At 47.2% G+C, this 19,398-nt stretch overlaps 1 protein-coding gene across 2 annotated transcripts in view; it reads left to right on the plus strand.

Moving 5' to 3' along the window:
• The first annotated feature begins 4,760 nt into the window (after window positions 1-4,760).
• SPICE1 (spindle and centriole associated protein 1) overlaps window positions 4,761-19,398 on the plus strand; it is a 36,826-nt gene continuing 22,188 nt past the window's right edge. Inside the window, exons 1-5 of one of the 2 annotated variants that reach the window (XM_063446176.1) lie at window positions 4,761-4,906; window positions 13,485-13,571; window positions 15,335-15,382; window positions 16,855-17,001; window positions 17,149-17,251. In XM_063446176.1, coding sequence (XP_063302246.1) covers window positions 13,485-13,571; window positions 15,335-15,382; window positions 16,855-17,001; window positions 17,149-17,251 — 385 coding nt within the window. In that variant the 5' untranslated portion in view covers window positions 4,761-4,906. The remainder of the gene's footprint in view (window positions 4,907-13,484; window positions 13,572-15,334; window positions 15,383-16,854; window positions 17,002-17,148; window positions 17,252-19,398) is intronic. The other variant, XM_063446180.1, reaches the window with a different exon arrangement.

Here is a 19,398-nt window from a genome sequence, read left to right on the forward strand (position 1 = left end):
CCACCCTTCTGCCTTTGTTTAAGGGGGGGGGTTTACAAATAAACAGAATGATTTAAAGGAAGATATGGGAACTGGAAAATACCTGACTGTAACTTCAGCACAATGATAATTCCCAACCATATGACAATCTAACATAGGCACCTTTACATCATAATATTTACCTCAAATACAAACTGTTCATTTTCTATTAAACACACTCCAGTGTAAAAATGGAAATGGTAACCTGGCTAAACAATAGCCACCACACTGTATTAGCCCCAATACCTTTATCATGTAAACACAATGCTCCTACCCAGAATTCAATGGTTCAAACAGACGAAAGAGAACCAAAAAAAACAGTTTGCTATTTAAACTTAGAATGCATCTAAAAACAATTACAATATATTCAGTTTAGTTCTAGTTAGTTGCAACAGGAGAGAGACAATACAGCACATGGGCTATTAAAAATGGCCGAAACATCCATAATACCAATGCAGTGCAACTATTCAATCTTCCCCTTTAATCACCAATAATTTAAAACTGTGCAGAAACAAAATTAAAAATGCTACAATTTGCAACAAAATACGTTCTGTCAGTCATAATGCACAAACATTATGCTCCTATCCTGAATTCAATTATTCAAACAGACAAAAGATAACAACAACAAAAAACGTTTGCTATTTAAACTTAGAATGCAGGGAAGCCTCAAAATGTAACATCTAAGAAAACAATTAAAATAGATTAAGTTTCATTCTAGTTAGTTGCAACAAGAGAGAGACAATACAGCACATGGGCTATTAAAATGGCCAAAACATCAAAGGTTCCAATGCAGTGAAACTATTCAATTTTCCCTTTCTATCACCAATACTTTAAAACTGTACAGAAACAAAGTTAAACCTATAAATGCTACAATTTGCAACAAAATATGTTCTGTCAGTCACAATACACAAATTTAAAACAGTCAACAAAACACATATGTATATTTGTTTCAACAACGAATCCTATGCTATAAAGTCTCTTGCTCTTAGATTATGTATCAATATGGTAGTTATTGCGCCTCACAAACATTTGTTGTAGAAGTCTAAAATTCATGGTCGCCACATGTGGTATATTACCAAACTCTATAAATTATTATGTACGCATACACATATAAACTCTGGTCCGTCTACTTTAACAAATATTTATTCAGAGACAAAACAACAACAACATACAAATAATGACACACAATCTAACTAACTATACCAACAACAACAACAACAGCAACAACAACCTAACTAACAATAACAACTAAATCTTATAAAATCACCAGATCCCACTCACAGTTCACCATGATAAAAATTAGCCCATGTCTGCTTAAGGGTCTGCTTAGTAGCACAGCCAAGAAGGAACAGGAAGGAATGGGGATAGGGGGGAGTGGTTATCTCTTTCCTGACCTGTAAAGGTTTTGAATTACCATATCAAAGGTAAAGCTTATCCCACTGTGAGAAAGGCATACATGAGCTTGGTCACATGACCCCTGGTCACCATATTAGTTTGATGACAGAATGTCACCACAGTAAGGGGCGGGGAGATTTAAAGATCGGTAGGTTGCTGGGGCCCTGTGCTGCATCAAGGGCCCCAGCAACCTATTAAAGGAAATTATTATTTTTATTTTTTTGCCATTCCAGTTGGAGAGATCTCTGATCTCTCCAGCTGGAGCATGGCTGTGCTGCCGGGCCCCTGGCTGCCTCGGGCCCTTGGTCCATGACCGATGTGCCCGAGTGGTCAGTCCGCCCCTGATACAGCTCCAGTGTATGCGCCTGGGCGGAATAATCCTCGCCTATGGATCAAGTGCAGAGGCAATTCTTCAAGTTATAGGTGTGGTAGGGGGGTATCCTCCTAAAATCAAACAAATAAAAATCATATATGGTGAAGTATGTAGAGCTATGAAGCAAGGGTAGGTAAAAAATATAAAATGTGCACTCACGTGTAATGGAGCCATAAAACCTGGCTCCTCTGATAGCGCTTGAAGTGGTATGATCCCCACTCAAGGATACAGGTGTAAATGCAAATTCTTCCCTTCGTGTATATGTGGAGATAAACAAACAGAACCTCCGTGTATACGTGGAGATAAACAAACAGAAATAGTGTACACCGTAAAAAAGGAGTGTAAGCAGAAATAAATCATTTAAGCCTACTCACATGCTAACGAGCAAGTTCCGGTTTGCTCAATCCAAAGTGCTTGGGTGGTATGATCCCCACCCGGGATATAGCTCCAAACAATCAAACAGCAGCAAAGTTAGGTCCAATGAAAAAAGTACTTTAGTGTTAAAAAAATATAATAAAAGAAATACGATATATAATAAAATAGTGATAAAGTTACAAACAATACACTTAACGCGTTTCTCCTTGGATAGGCTTTATCAAAAGTGTTTTACAGAGTAAATGGGACACAGCGCATGCGCACTCAGGGGTAGGAGATTTCCATCAGATCTCCCTACCCCCATACTGCGCACACGTGGTGTCCGTGGCCAGTCACAGCTGATTGCGTGCGCGTGTGCGCAGTGTGGGGCAGGGAGATCGGATGAATGCTCGGTGTAAGAGCTCTCCCTTCCCGCACTGGCCCGATACATCCTGTACCGCACCCCCCCCCTCCCCCCCCTTTGTGGCTCCAGGCGCAGTGTGTCCCGGTGGGCAGCTGATGGGCGGCCTCTTCTCCCCGCACTGTGGCTGAAAATTTCACCTACCTGACCTTCTGCGCCTGCACGGCGCTGCACTCCTCCTCCAGCTGGGAAACGTCACTTCCAGTGTGGCAGCGTCATCTGACAAGGTATAGACATAGAACACATAGACGCTGCATTCTGTGCTGAGCGGTGAGGAATGCAGCCGCCATCTTGGACCGGTCGCCGCTCTACTGAAGCTATTGAAGAACCCTTAGAAAGTCCATCTCACAAAAGGTAAGTGAAGGGGTATTAACACTATGTGTGCTGGGATAGGCTGGGGTAGGGATATTAATACTGCAGGGGTATTAAGGACTAAGGGTAGGGGTATTTAGGGGTAGGGATATTGAGGACTAGGGGTAGGGGTATTAAGGGGTAGGGATATTGAGGACTAGGGGTATTAAGGGGTAAGGATATTGAGGACTAGGGGTAGGGATATTGAGGACTAGGGGTAGGGGTATTAAGGGGTAGGGATATTGAGGACTAGGGGTAGGGATATTGAGGACTAGGGGTAGGGTTATTGAGGACTAGGGGTAAGGGTAGGGTTATTGAGGACTAGGGGTAGGGGTATTAAGGGGTAGGTTTATTGAGGACTAGGGGTAGGGGTAGGTTTATTGAGGACTAGGGGTAGGTTTATTGAGGACTAGGGGTATTAAGGGGTAGGGATATTGAGGACTAGGGGTAGGGGTATTAAGGGGTAGGGATATTGAGGACTAGGGGTAGGGGTATTAAGGACTAGGGGTAGGGGTATTAAGGGGTAGGGATATTGAGGACTAGGGGTATTGAGGGATAGGGGTGTTGAGGGCTAGGGATGTTGAGGGCTAGGGATGTTGAGGGCTAGGGGTGTTGAGGGCTAGGGATGTTGAGGGCTAGGGATGTTGAGGGCTAGGGGTGTTGAGGGCTAGGGGTGTTGAGGGCTAGGGATGTTGAGGGCTAGGGATGTTGAGGGCTAGGGATGTTGAGGGCTAGGGATGTTGAGGGCTAGGGGTGTTGAGGGCTAGGGGTGTTGAGGGCTAGGGATGTTGAGGGCTAGGGATGTTGAGGGCTAGGGATGTTGAGGGCTAGGGATGTTGAGGGCTAGGGGTGTTGAGGGCTAGGGGTGTTGAGGGCTAGGGATGTTGAGGGCTAGGGATGTTGAGGGCTAGGGATGTTGAGGGCTAGGGGTGTTGAGGGCTAGGGGTGTTGAGGGCTAGGGATGTTGAGGGCTAGGGATGTTGAGGGCTAGGGATGTTGAGGGCTAGGGATGTTGAGGGCTAGGGATGTTGAGGGCTAGGGGTGTTGAGGGCTAGGGGTGTTGAGGGCTAGGGGTGTTGAGGGCTAGGGATGTTGAGGGCTAGGGGTATTGAGGGCTAGGGATGTTGAGGGCTAGGGGTATTGAGGGCTAGGGGTGTTGAGGGCTAGGGATGTTGAGGGCTAGGGATGTTGAGGGCTAGGGGTGTTGAGGGCTAGGGGTGTTGAGGGCTAGGGATGTTGAGGGCTAGGGATGTTGAGGGCTAGGGGTATTGAGGGCTAGGGGTATTGAGGGCTAGGGATGTTGAGGGCTAGGGGTATTGAGGGCTAGGGGTATTGAGGGCTAGGGATGTTGAGGGCTAGGGGTATTGAGGGCTAGGGGTGTTGAGGGCTAGGGGCATTGAGGACTAGGGGTATTGAGGACTAGGGGTATTGAGGACTAGGGGTATTGAGGGGTAGGACTAGGGGTATTAAGGGCTATAAGTGCCCCAAAGTCCTTCACTTACCTTTAGTGAGATGGACTTTCCAAGGGTTCTTCAATAGCTACAATAGAGCGGCGACCGGTCCAAGACACGACAACCTCGCCCACTTTTCGAGTAGCCCCGCCCCTAACACGATAACCTCGCCTACTCTGAAAGTAACCCCGCCCCTAACACGATAACCTCGCCCACTTTTATAGTAGCCCCGCCCCTAACACGATAACCTCGACCACTTTTATAGTAGCCCCGCCCCTAACTCGATAACCTCGCCCACTCTTATGGTAGCCCCGCCCCTAACACGGAAACCGCCCGCCCAGCTGTCGTTGTAACCCCTCCTGCTAGATGATGTATCAGCAGTGGTTGCCATGGAAACGTTACCGGAAGTGATGGATCCATGCAGTTCCGGCGGGGATCGGGGATGTTGAAGCGGTAATATTAAACTGGCAGACATTAGGAGTAGCCGACAGCGAGAGAGACCGCCTGAGGTAACAGGAGAGACAGCGAGAGAGACCGCCTGAGGTAACAGGAGACAGAGACAGAGAGAGACACTGACTGAGAGAGAGAGAGAGAGAGACTGACTGAGAGAGAGAGAGAGAGAGAGAGACTGACTGACTGAGAGAGAGAGACTGACTGAGAGAGAGAGAGACTGACTGAGAGAGAGAGAGACTGACTGACTGAGAGAGAGAGAGAGAGAGAGACTGACTGAGAGAGAGAGAGAGAGACTGACTGAGAGAGAGAGAGAGACACTGACTGAGAGAGAGAGAGAGACACTGACTGAGAGAGAGAGAGAGACACTGACTGAGAGAGAGAGACTGACTGAGAGAGAGAGACTGACTGACTGAGAGAGAGAGAGAGACACTGACTGAGAGAGAGAGAGACACTGACTGAGAGAGAGAGAGAGAGAGACACTGACTGAGAGAGAGACACTGACTGAGAGAGAGAGAGAGAGACACTGACTGAGAGAGAGAGAGAGAGACACTGACTGAGAGAGAGAGAGAGAGACACTGACTGAGAGAGAGAGAGAGACACTGACTGAGAGAGAGAGAGAGAGAGAGACACTGACTGAGAGAGAGAGAGAGAGACACTGACTGAGAGAGAGAGAGAGAGAGAGACACTGACTGAGAGAGAGAGAGAGAGAGAGACACTGACTGAGAGAGAGAGAGAGAGAGACACTGACTGAGAGAGAGAGAGAGAGAGACACTGACTGAGAGAGAGAGAGAGAGACACTGACTGAGAGAGAGAGAGAGAGACACTGACTGAGAGAGAGAGAGAGAGAGAGAGACACTGACTGAGAGAGAGAGAGAGAGATAGAGAGACACTGACTGAGAGAGAGAGAGAGAGACACTGACTGAGAGAGAGAGAGAGAGACACTGACTGAGAGAGAGAGAGACACTGACTGAGAGAGAGAGAGAGAGACACTGACTGAGAGAGAGAGAGACACTGACTGAGAGAGAGAGAGAGAGACACTGACTGAGAGAGAGAGAGAGAGACACTGACTGAGAGAGAGAGAGAGAGACACTGACTGAGAGAGAGAGAGACTGACTGACTGAGAGAGAGAGAGAGACTGACTGAGAGAGAGAGAGAGACACTGACTGAGAGAGAGAGAGAGAGAGACACTGACTGAGAGAGAGAGAGAGACTGACTGACTGAGAGAGAGAGAGAGACTGACTGACTGAGAGAGAGAGAGACACTGACTGAGAGAGAGAGAGACACTGACTGAGAGAGAGAGAGAGACTGACTGACTGAGAGAGAGAGACACTGACTGAGAGAGAGAGAGAGAGACACTGACTGAGAGAGAGAGAGAGAGACACTGACTGAGAGAGAGAGAAGACACTGACTGAGAGAGAGAGAGAGAGACACTGACTGAGAGAGAGAGAGAGAGACACTGACTGAGAGAGAGAGAGAGAGACACTGAAAGAGAGAGAGAGACACTGACTGAGAGAGAGAGAGAGAGAGACACTGACTGAGAGAGAGAGAGAGACACTGACTGAGAGAGAGAGAGAGAGAGACACTGACTGAGAGAGAGAGAGAGAGAGAGACACTGACTGAGAGAGAGAGAGAGAGACACTGACTGAGAGAGAGAGAGAGAGACACTGACTGAGAGAGAGAGAGAGAGACACTGACTGAGAGAGAGAGAGACACTGACTGAGAGAGAGAGAGAGAGACACTGACTGAGAGAGAGAGAGAGACACTGACTGAGAGAGAGAGAGAGAGAGAGACACTGACTGAGAGAGAGAGAGAGACACTGACTGAGAGAGAGAGAGAGAGACACTGACTGAGAGAGAGAGAGAGAGAGACACTGACTGAGAGAGAGAGAGAGAGACACTGACTGAGAGAGAGAGAGAGACTGACTGACTGAGAGAGAGAGAGAGACACTGACTGACTGAGAGAGAGAGAGAGACACTGACTGAGAGAGAGAGAGAGAGACACTGACTGAGAGAGAGAGAGAGAGACACTGACTGAGAGAGAGAGAGAGACACTGACTGAGAGAGAGAGAGAGAGACACTGACTGACTGAGAGAGAGAGACACTGACTGAGAGAGAGAGAGAGAGAGACACTGACTGAGAGAGAGAGAGAGAGACACTGACTGAGAGAGAGAGAGACACTGACTGAGAGAGAGAGAGAGAGAGACACTGACTGAGAGAGAGAGAGAGACACTGACTGAGAGAGAGAGAGAGACACTGACTGAGAGAGAGAGAGAGAGAGACACTGACTGAGAGAGAGAGAGAGAGAGAGAGAGACACTGACTGAGAGAGACACTGACTGAGAGAGAGAGAGAGAGAGACACTGACTGAGAGAGAGAGAGAGAGAGAGAGACACTGACTGAGAGAGAGAGAGAGAGACACTGACTGAGTGAGAGAGAGAGACACTGACTGACTGAGAGAGAGAGAGACACTGACTGAGAGAGAGAGAGAGAGACACTGACTGAGAGAGAGAGAGACACACTGACAGAGAGAGAGAAAGACACTGACTGAGAGAGAGAGAGACACTGACTGAGAGAGAGAGAGAGAGACACTGACAGAGAGAGAGAGAGAGACACTGACTGAGAGAGAGAGAGAGACACTGACTGAGAGAGAGAGAGAGAGAGACACTGACTGAGAGAGAGAGAGAGAGAGAGAGAGAGAGACACTGACTGAGAGAGAGAGAGAGAGAGACACTGACTGAGAGAGAGAGAGAGAGAGACACTGACTGAGAGAGAGAGAGAGAGACACTGACTGAGAGAGAGAGAGAGAGAGAGAGACACTGACTGAGAGAGAGAGAGAGAGACACTGACTGAGAGAGAGAGAGAGAGACACTGACTGAGAGAGAGAGAGAGAGACACTGACTGAGAGAGAGAGAGAGAGACACTGACTGAGAGAGAGAGAGAGAGACACTGACTGAGAGAGAGAGAGAGACACTGACTGAGAGAGAGAGAGAGAGACACTGACTGAGAGAGAGAGAGAGAGACACTGACTGAGAGAGAGAGAGAGACACTGACTGAGAGAGAGAGAGAGAGAGACACTGACTGAGAGAGAGAGAGAGAGAGACACTGACTGAGAGAGAGAGAGACACTGACTGAGAGAGAGAGAGAGAGAGACACTGACTGAGAGAGAGAGAGAGAGACACTGACTGAGAGAGAGAGAGAGAGACACTGACTGAGAGAGAGAGAGAGAGAGACACTGACTGAGAGAGAGAGAGAGAGACACTGACTGAGAGAGAGAGAGAGACACTGACTGAGAGAGAGAGAGAGAGAGAGAGACACTGACTGAGAGAGAGAGAGAGACACTGACTGAGAGAGAGAGAGAGACACTGACTGAGAGAGAGAGAGAGAGAGACACTGACTGAGAGAGAGAGAGAGACTGACTGACTGAGAGAGAGAGAGAGACACTGACTGAGAGAGAGAGAGAGAGACACTGACTGAGAGAGAGAGAGAGAGACACTGACTGAGAGAGAGAGAGAGACACTGACTGAGAGAGAGAGAGAGACACTGACTGAGAGAGAGAGAGAGACACTGACTGAGAGAGAGAGAGAGAGAGAGAGAGAGAGACACTGACTGAGAGAGAGAGAGAGAGAGACACTGACTGAGAGAGAGAGAGAGAGAGACACTGACTGAGAGAGAGAGAGAGAGAGACACTGACTGAGAGAGAGAGAGAGAGAGACACTGACTGAGAGAGAGAGAGAGAGAGAGAGACACTGACTGAGAGAGAGAGAGAGAGACACTGACTGAGAGAGAGAGAGAGAGACACTGACTGAGAGAGAGAGAGAGAGACACTGACAGAGAGAGAGAGACACTGACTGAGAGAGAGAGAGAGAGAGACACTGACTGAGAGAGAGAGAGAGACACTGACTGAGAGAGAGAGAGAGAGACACTGACTGAGAGAGAGAGAGAGAGACACTGACTGAGAGAGAGAGAGAGACTGACTGACTGAGAGAGAGAGAGACACTGACTGACTGAGAGAGAGAGAGAGACACTGACTGACTGAGAGAGAGAGACACTGACTGAGAGAGAGAGAGAGAGAGACACTGACTGAGAGAGAGAGAGAGAGACACTGACTGAGAGAGAGAGAGAGAGACACTGACTGAGAGAGAGAGAGAGAGAGACACTGACTGAGAGAGAGAGAGAGAGACACTGACTGAGAGAGAGAGAGAGACACTGACTGAGAGAGAGAGAGAGAGAGAGACACTGACTGAGAGAGAGAGAGAGACACTGACTGAGAGAGAGAGAGAGACACTGACTGAGAGAGAGAGAGAGAGAGACACTGACTGAGAGAGAGAGAGAGACTGACTGACTGAGAGAGAGAGAGACACTGACTGAGAGAGAGAGAGAGAGACACTGACTGACTGAGAGAGAGAGAGAGAGACACTGACTGAGAGAGAGAGAGAGACACTGACTGACTGAGAGAGAGAGAGAGACACTGACTGACTGAGAGAGAGAGACACTGACTGAGAGAGAGAGAGAGAGAGACACTGACTGACTGAGAGAGAGAGAGACTGACTGAGAGAGAGAGAGAGAGAGACACTGACTGAGAGAGAGAGAGAGAGAGAGACACTGACTGAGAGAGAGAGACACTGACTGAGAGAGAGAGAGAGAGAGAGACACTGACTGAGAGAGAGAGAGAGACACTGACTGAGAGAGAGAGAGAGAGACACTGACTGAGAGAGAGAGAGAGAGACACTGACTGAGAGAGAGAGAGAGAGAGAGAGAGACACTGACTGAGAGAGACACTGACTGAGAGAGAGAGAGAGAGAGACACTGACTGAGAGAGAGAGAGAGAGAGACACTGACTGACTGAGAGAGAGAGAGACACTGACTGACTGAGAGAGAGAGACACTGACTGACTGAGAGAGAGAGAGACACTGACTGAGAGAGAGAGAGAGAGACACTGACTGAGTGAGAGAGAGAGAGACACTGAGAGAGAGAGAGAGAGACACTGACTGAGAGAGAGAGAGAGAGACACTGACTGAGAGAGAGAGAGAGACACTGACTGAGAGAGAGAGAGAGAGACACTGACTGAGAGAGAGAGAGAGAGACACTGACTGAGAGAGAGAGAGAGAGAGAGACACTGACTGAGAGAGAGAGAGAGAGACACTGACTGAGAGAGAGAGAGAGAGACACTGACTGAGAGAGAGAGAGAGAGACACTGACTGAGAGAGAGAGAGAGAGACACTGACTGAGAGAGAGAGAGAGAGACACTGACTGAGAGAGAGAGAGAGAGACACTGACTGAGAGAGAGAGAGAGAGACACTGACTGAGAGAGAGAGAGAGACACTGACTGAGAGAGAGAGAGAGACACTGACTGAGAGAGAGAGAGAGAGACACTGACTGAGAGAGAGAGAGAGAGACACTGACTGAGAGAGAGAGAGAGACTGACTGACTGAGAGAGAGAGAGACACTGACTGACTGAGAGAGAGAGAGAGACACTGACTGACTGAGAGAGAGAGACACTGACTGACAGAGAGAGAGAGAGAGACACTGACTGACTGAGAGAGAGAGACACTGACTGAGAGAGAGAGAGAGAGAGACACTGACTGAGAGAGAGAGAGAGAGAGAGACACTGACTGAGAGAGAGAGAGACACTGACTGAGAGAGAGAGAGACACTGACTGAGAGAGAGAGAGAGAGAGACACTGACTGAGAGAGAGAGAGAGACACTGACTGAGAGAGAGAGAGAGAGAGACACTGACTGAGAGAGAGAGAGAGAGACACTGACTGAGAGAGAGAGAGAGAGAGAGAGAGACACTGACTGAGAGAGACACTGACTGAGAGAGAGAGAGAGAGAGACACTGACTGAGAGAGAGAGAGAGACACTGACTGACTGAGAGAGAGAGAGAGACACTGACTGAGAGAGAGAGAGACACTGACTGAGAGAGAGAGAGAGAGACACTGACTGAGAGAGAGAGAGAGAGACACTGACTGACTGAGAGAGAGAGAGACACTGACTGACTGAGAGAGAGACACTGACTGAGAGAGAGAGAGAGAGACACTGACTGACTGAGAGAGAGAGAGAGACACTGACTGAGAGAGAGAGAGAGACACTGACTGAGAGAGAGAGAGACACTGACTGACTGAGAGAGAGACACTGACTGACTGAGAGAGAGAGAGACACTGACTGAGAGAGAGAGAGACACTGACTGAGAGAGAGAGAGAGACACTGACTGACTGAGAGAGAGAGAGACACTGACTGACTGAGAGAGAGAGAGACACTGACTGACTGAGAGAGAGAGAGACACTGACTGACTGAGAGAGAGAGAGACACTGACTGACTGAGAGAGAGAGAGAGACACTGACTGACTGAGAGAGAGAGAGAGAGACACTGACTGACTGAGAGAGAGAGAGACACTGACTGACTGAGAGAGAGAGAGAGAGACACTGACTGACTGAGAGAGAGAGAGACACTGACTGACTGAGAGAGAGAGAGAGACACTGACTGAGAGAGAGAGAGACACTGACTGAGAGAGAGAGAGAGAGACACTGACTGAGAGAGAGAGAGAGAGAGACACTGACTGAGAGAGAGAGAGAGACACTGACTGACAGAGAGAGAGAGAGACACTGACTGAGAGAGAGAGAGAGAGACACTGACTGAGAGAGAGAGAGAGACACTGACTGAGAGAGAGAGACACTGACTGAGAGAGAGAGACACTGACTGAGAGAGAGAGACACTGACTGAGAGAGAGAGAGAGAGACACTGACTGAGAGAGAGAGAGAGACACTGACTGAGAGAGAGAGAGACACTGACTGAGAGATAGAGACACTGACTGAGAGAGAGAGACACTGACTGAGAGAGAGAGACACTGACTGAGAGAGAGAGAGACACTGACTGAGAGAGAGAGACACTGACTGAGAGAGAGAGAGACACTGACTGAGAGAGAGAGAGACACTGACTGAGAGAGAGAGAGACACTGACTGAGAGAGAGAGAGACACTGACTGAGAGAGAGAGAGACACTGACTGAGAGAGAGAGACACTGACTGAGAGAGAGAGACACTGACTGAGAGAGAGAGACACTGACTGAGAGAGAGAGACACTGACTGAGAGAGAGAGACACTGACTGAGAGAGAGAGACACTGACTGAGAGAGAGAGACACTGACTGAGAGAGAGAGACACTGACTGAGAGAGAGAGACACTGACTGAGAGAGAGAGACACTGACTGAGAGAGAGAGACACTGACTGAGAGAGAGAGACACTGACTGAGAGAGAGAGACACTGACTGAGAGAGAGAGACACTGACTGAGAGAGAGAGACACTGACTGAGAGAGAGAGACACTGACTGAGAGAGAGAGACACTGACTGAGAGAGAGAGACACTGACTGAGAGAGAGAGACACTGACTGAGAGAGAGAGACACTGACTGAGAGAGAGAGACACTGACTGAGAGAGAGAGAGAGAGACACTGACCGAGAGAGAGAGAGAGAGACACTGACTGAGAGAGAGAGAGAGAGACACTGACTGAGAGAGAGAGAGAGACACTGACTGAGAGAGAGAGAGAGAGACACTGACTGAGAGAGAGAGAGAGAGACACTGACTGAGAGAGAGAGAGAGAGACACTGACTGAGAGAGAGAGAGAGAGACACTGACTGAGAGAGAGAGAGAGAGACACTGACTGAGAGAGAGAGAGAGACACTGACTGAGAGAGAGAGAGACACTGACTGAGAGAGAGAGAGACACTGACTGAGAGAGAGAGAGACACTGACTGAGAGAGAGAGACACTGACTGAGAGAGAGAGACACTGACTGAGAGAGAGAGACACTGACTGAGAGAGAGAGACACTGACTGAGAGAGAGAGACACTGACTGAGAGAGAGAGACACTGACTGAGAGAGAGAGACACTGACTGAGAGAGAGAGACACTGACTGAGAGAGAGAGACACTGACTGAGAGAGAGAGAGAGAGAGAGAGACACTGACTGAGAGAGAGAGAGAGAGAGAGAGAGAGACACTGACTGAGAGAGGGAGAGAGAGAGACAGCCTGAGGTAACAGGAGAGACAGCCTGAGGTAACAGGAGAGACAGCCTGAGGTAACAGGAGAGACAGCCTGAGGTAACAGGAGAGACAGCCTGAGGTAACAGGAGAGACAGCCTGAGGTAACAGGAGAGACAGCCTGAGGTAACAGGAGAGACAGCCTGAGGTAACAGGAGAGACAGCCTGAGGTAACAGGAGAGACAGCCTGAGGTAACAGGAGAGACAGCCTGAGGTAACAGGAGAGACAGCCTGAGGTAACAGGAGAGACAGCCTGAGGTAACAGGAGAGACCGCCAGAGACAGAGAGAGAGAGAGACAGAACCCCTAAACAGACTGTGTGTGTGAGAGACATAACCCCTATACAGACTGTGTGTGTGAGAGACAGAACCCCTTTACAGACTGTGTGTGTGTGAGACAGAATCCCTATACAGACTGTGTGTGTGTGAGAGACAGAACCCCTATACAGACTGTGTGTGTGTGTGAGAGACAGAGCCCCTATACAGACTGTGTGTGTGTGTGTGTGTGAGACAGAACCCCTATACAGACTGTGTGTGTGAGAGACAGAACCCCTATACAGACTGTGTGTGTGAGAGACAGAATCCCTATACAGACTGTGTGATGAAGGGCCTTTTTACCCTCCCTGTAATGTCTTTAATCTTCAGATGTCATGTCTAAGATATCACCGTGCTCCAAGAGGTCAATCCATTGTGAAACCCAGAAAGAAGACCCATGTAAAAAAGGAATGGGATGTGAGTTGCTTCTTAATTATACCAGTGCTTCTCGTGGCTAATCTGTTCTCATTTACAATTCTGTTATTACGGGGTTATTCACCAAAAACAATTTCACCAGTGAAAATGACAGAATTCCATCCACATTGGCAATTCTCGTATTTACTAACGCCAAATGCGGATGGAATATAGTTGGCCTGAACGAATTTGCAGCAATTACCCGGATGCATTTGGTGTCTTGACTAAAACTGGGGCTTTCGCATCCAAATCCTGCACAAAGGACAGGATTTGGAACATTCACAAAGCACCGATATTAATAACATTTGGAGCCAAATTAATCTGGCAAGTTTCACATTTGCTAAATGTCATTTGCCTGCTTTCGTGCATGTGAATGGCAATTTGAAGAACTATTTGCCCTTCGAGTAATTTTTTAATGTGGTAGCTGGCTAGCAAGCGCTAGCCATAATTAATTCTTGCACCACAGAGGCTTTTAAATGATTTTTTTTCTCTCTTTCTCATCTTGGAATTCTTAAAGGGACACTCCCGGCACCCAGACCACTTCTGCCCATTGGAGTGGTCTGGGTGCCAACTCCCACTACTCTTAACCCTGCAATTGTAATTATCGTAGTTTTTTTATAAACTGCAATAATTACCTTGCAGGGTTAGCTCCTCCTCTAGTGGCTGTCTACTAGACAGCCACTAGAGGGCACTTCCTGCTTCATAGCACAGAAAACCTGTGCTTGAGCGTCGCTGGACGTCCTCACGCTGTGTGAGGACCTCCAGCGTCGCTCAATTCCCAATAGGAAAGCACTGAAAAGCATTTAATGCTTTTCTATGTGGAGCTCTAATGCGCGGATACGCATTAGGTCTCCTAGGTCGGTGGGCAGGATTAATCTCGCCCACCGGCCGACGTAATGCAGAGGAGGAGCGGCGGCCGAGGAAGAAGCAGCGACGTGGGACATGTCGTTGCCTCTGGTAAGTGACTGAAGGAGTTTTCACCCCTTCAGTAACCGAGGATGGGGAGGTGGGAGGGAGAGTGGACCTGCAGTGCCAGGAAAACGGATTGTTTTCCTGGCACTGGAGTTACCCTTTAATTTGTAACCGTCTCTGAAAGCAGTCGTGAACGTGGGAGTTGCTACAGCAGTCACCTCAATGTCTGTGCAGCCAGTAGGTTGCTGATCTCATAGGCTATAGCTAAACAGTGAACTCTCCTGCTCATATACAGTGGGTATCTAGATTGAAATTCCTTTTTTTTAAAGGGTTACTCCAAGCATCATGACCACGTCGGTGATTTTAAGTGGCCATGGTGTCTGGAGTGTGTACTTGTGGTGTTGTGCTTTAAAATGCGGCACATACAGAGATTAACCCCTTCGCTGCCGACATTGTAACTCCACCTCCTGCAGAATCATTAACCGGTGCAGAACAGCTCCGGGCTCGCTAATGTCAATTCTTTGCAAAACTGAAGTCAGATGCCAGTATGCACAGCATGTTGATGCCAAGAACAATCACGGCACGGAGGGCGTCCTTCTCTCAGTTCCTCCTCCCTAGCCCTTACAGACTATAATGTAAGCCAGGGAGGATCAGGCTGAGGGTGTGAGATGGAGGGGGAGAACTTGGCCTTGGAGAGGGAAAATAGGTAAAGTGTTTTGCTTGGAGTTAACATTTATCTTACCCCATGGTTCATATACCCTTAGCCATTCCACACTGCAATGTTACTATTTTCCATTTAATAATAATACATTTTGCAATCGCTCTATATGTAACAACTCTGCCCTCTTTTTCAGAATTCAGTTCAAGATCTTAACATCCATAGACCAACCCCTGAAGAGCTGGTAAGTGTGAAACTACATCAAAAAACAGGGTTTTAACATTTCAAGTCCCCTCTCCCCAGCCCTCAATTAGCTGCCTCTGCAGGGTGCAAGCATACTTACCTGGTTGCATTTCTACTCAAAAGGAGTTAATTTTCATTTGCTAATGGCTATTGGCAATTGTGAGCACTGTCAAAAAAGCAACAATTAATTGCCTTAAAATGTTCCTGCTTTATATCCTTGTGAAATAATAACACCCAAAGATTGATTTATTTGGCTATTGTTGGTTTATTACGATGTAGCAGTTTTTCAGTGTTAGGATGGTAAGCCAATCGCTTTCAGTGTGACTTAAAAAAGTTACTGACCTCCTCTGCACTTCCATGTTGGAGCAATTCACTGTCCCTTGTTGCCTCTGGTCATTTTATAGTCATGTATAATCTCTACATTTTCATACAGCACTACAAGAGTTAACAGATTTTCATATTTTGCCTGGATAGGCCAGCAGAGCATGTGAAGGAATCTTAAAGAAAATATTTTAGAAAGTATTAAAACTTTTTGATGGCTATTAGGTTCTGGTAAAATTTGGGAAGTGACCGTTCCTTTTTAAAGGAACACTCCAAGCAACTCCTACATCCCAGTGTAGTGCATATGATGCCAGGGGGGGGGGGGCATTGTGTCATACCACAGTAATCTGTCTAACTCCTTTCCGCCACTAGGGCGTGTCATTACGTCCTGAATGGCATGGGCTTTAACGACATTAGGACAAAATGACACGTCGTAAAGTCTGTGCCGCCCCAGCACATGAGTCCTACTCACCTTGCCAGATACATTCGAAGGGAACAAATTTATGTATAAAAAGTGTGGGTGCACGTAATATGAAAGAGCAAAGTTATAGTTGAACTGACGTATAGCTCAAATTCTAGGTTTTAGTTTTTTTTTGGTTCTGAACCAGGACAATTACCTCAGTTTTAAGGGGTTAAAGCAGTTTGACAACAGCGGGGTTTTATGGTTATGGTGCTTGGAGCATTCCTTAAAGGGACACTATAAGCACCCAGACCACTTCATCTCATTTAAGTGGTCTGGGTGCAGTGACCCTGTCCGTTTAACCCTGCAACTGTAATTATTGCAGTTATTGATAAGCTGCTATAATTACCATGCAGGGTTAACTCCACCTCTACCAGACCAGACAGCTATTAGAGATGCTTCCGGGTCGTTGGGCATGAAGATATCAAGTGTCAGCTAAACCAGCATAGGAAAGTCCCTCAACGCTGGATTCAAGTGACAAAAGTGTTCTGTGTGGGGGGTGAGGGGGGGAGTGAAGGGGCTACATAGGGTACTATAAAGCTAGGAATACAATTTTGGGATGTCAAATGACTCATTTTCCCTGGTATAAATCTAAAGATCAGTTTAAACTCCTCAGACTGTGTGTATGATTATAATCCTCACATGTCTGTAGCACAGCACATGTTTCTCATTGATCGTCATCCGTTTTGTAGGTCCAACGGCACGAAATCCACAAATCAAAAAACCAATGGCTTGCCCACTGGGAACTTCAAAAGAAATCCCTGAAGAAACCAAGCAAGAAACAGAATCGAGAAACCCCTGAACGCTGGGCAGAGAGGCGATATGATATCATGAGGAAGGTAATATTACTAAAGTCCTCCTGTGCCTTGCTTTGTCCAAGAAGGTCCTAATAATGCTTGTGAGGTTTAGAATGTGTGGGATATATGTTTTGTGAAGGGCATTCCATGTGTCAGTATGTGCCTGAGTCTGTTGTTTTCTCATTTCAGATCCTCCAGGATGAGTATAATATCAAGGATGTGTTGGAGGATTCAGACAGAACACTGGCTGTTGTGAAGGATTTATTTGGAGATGCTCCGCGTAGACGTGCAGGTAGGTTGGTGTAACGGAGCTCCCTGTACCCCTGGCTCGGTACCTCCGCCAAGAACTGCTTCCTAGCTGAAACAGGGGACAAACCACAGCACTTCTGCCCACAATTGTGGCTTGACTGGGTTCATGAAACTGCTCCCTCTTGGAGCCGAATGGGGAACTTGCTCTATCCACACCCAGGAACCTGACAACACTCAGTCTTGGGAGCTCTAGTCCTTACAAGGACTTTCCCCGTTGAATCCTCCACACTGTAACCGTGATTAGTGATTATCCCTTTCCCAGTAACCAGACGACACATAGTTCTGGGAGTACAAACTGGAATGTTTTAATCTGTTTTAATGGCCAGATGGGCTGCTTTTTACATTCTGAACACAAACAAGCACACCCATGACACTCCCACACAAAACAGGATAATCCCTCCCCTATGCCTGGGAGATAATTGAGTAAGGAACTGTACAAACTCAATTCTCTCCAGGCACAAAAAACACACATTTCACAGAAACCCCAAAAGTAACTTTAAACTATGAAAACCCCACAAGAGTTATACCCCCTGATAGCCCTGATCTGGGTGACTAACATATCCCAGACGCACCCTTCATCTTTCCAGCCTTGTGTTTAAGAGCTTTTCTGGGAAACTCCCACCCTACCTGAACACAATGCTTTCCCCAGCTGTTCCCACTTCTTATAACCTGTGATCCAGTACCAACACTTTACTTAGTCTACCTCAATACAAAAAGAAAGCAGCCCGATCCTCCTCCTACAGAGCACCGCAATTGTGGAACGACCTCCTGCACAATTTAAAATCTTCCCCAAGCCTAAAGTCCTTTAAGAGATCCCTCTCTACATACCTCAAAACAGAATGCACTTGTCATGGTTGATTATATATTTCCTACCTGTTCTATGTTAAATTTTGTATTTATTGTGTATTAATATTGTTTTTGTATTTTATTGTACCCTAATTGTAACAATGCAATGATTTGTTGACCCAGGACATACTTAAAAACGAGAGAAATCTCTATGTATCTTTCCTGGTAAAATATTTTATAAATAAAATAAAATCACCCAGATCGGTTCAGGTGTTCGAGATTTTCATGGAAGTCATAGTTTGACCGACCGCACACAAGGCTCCTGCCCAAAATAGTTTCATGGAACAAGTGGCAGTGGTTGGTCAAGTTTGGTAGTTTAAAATAGAACAAACTACTGAACAGAGTCCATTGACATATCGTGGAGCTTGTTCTCTTCATTCAGACGTACGATCCCACCGAACAGTGTTCTTCTGAGTTATATAAAACCGAACGCAGGCAATCATGGAAGCTGCCTGCGTTCGTGCGAACAAGATGGCCGCCACCACGTGTTCGTGCATCCGGACGGCTGCCACCCAGACGAACCATTAGAACACTGCGGTTAGGATTGTTACACTGTATCCATTAGGTGTAACAAGCTCCCGGGTGTTCCATAGTTTGTGCGGCGGTTCGGTTCCCGAGCAGCATAGGGGAATCACACGAACCAAGCCAGTTAAATAGTCTTTTACAGGTTTCCCTGCAGGGCCCATAGTCTGTTGGCAGGAGGCCGGCAAGCGGGCTCCTCCAGGAGCTTTTGGCAAACTCCCGTGGGTAGGGGAGTTTGTCACAGGTGGTAAACTCACGTAACACTTTTATTAATAATTCTACCATACTAGTCATTCATCAGTGAGCAAATTTGGAATGGTGGAAGTTAAGTTGACAGCTGAATTAAGGACATATAGAGGTTAAGGAGCTGTGAATCAGAGAAACAAAGTAAAATAAAATTGACTAAGGGACAGAGGGGGAGGCCATTCCAAGCTGAAATTTCTTGCTGATTAGATGTAATAAAGGAGTTGGTAGGAAACTGAGAGAGAGCAATGGTGCTGACAAGATGTAGCACTAGCAGAGAAAGGCATAGGAGCAGAGATTACAGATGGCAGGAGATAAGCGAAGAAGGGTAAATAGGACAGTCTTGTGTAGAGAATGAAAAAAATTAGCAGGAGATAAGGAGTGTAGGAAGATGTAATGCTGAAGAGGGATTAGTACAGAATGTGAAAGTGGAGTGCAGACCTGAAGTTGAATGTAGTTGCCAGTCCTTTTAAAGTTTATCGCTGAGAAAAAGTGAATTGGTGAATTATTAGATATGAC

Source organism: Pelobates fuscus, chromosome 1 (assembly GCF_036172605.1).
Source record: "Pelobates fuscus isolate aPelFus1 chromosome 1, aPelFus1.pri, whole genome shotgun sequence".
Lineage (NCBI taxonomy): Eukaryota > Metazoa > Chordata > Amphibia > Anura > Pelobatidae > Pelobates > Pelobates fuscus.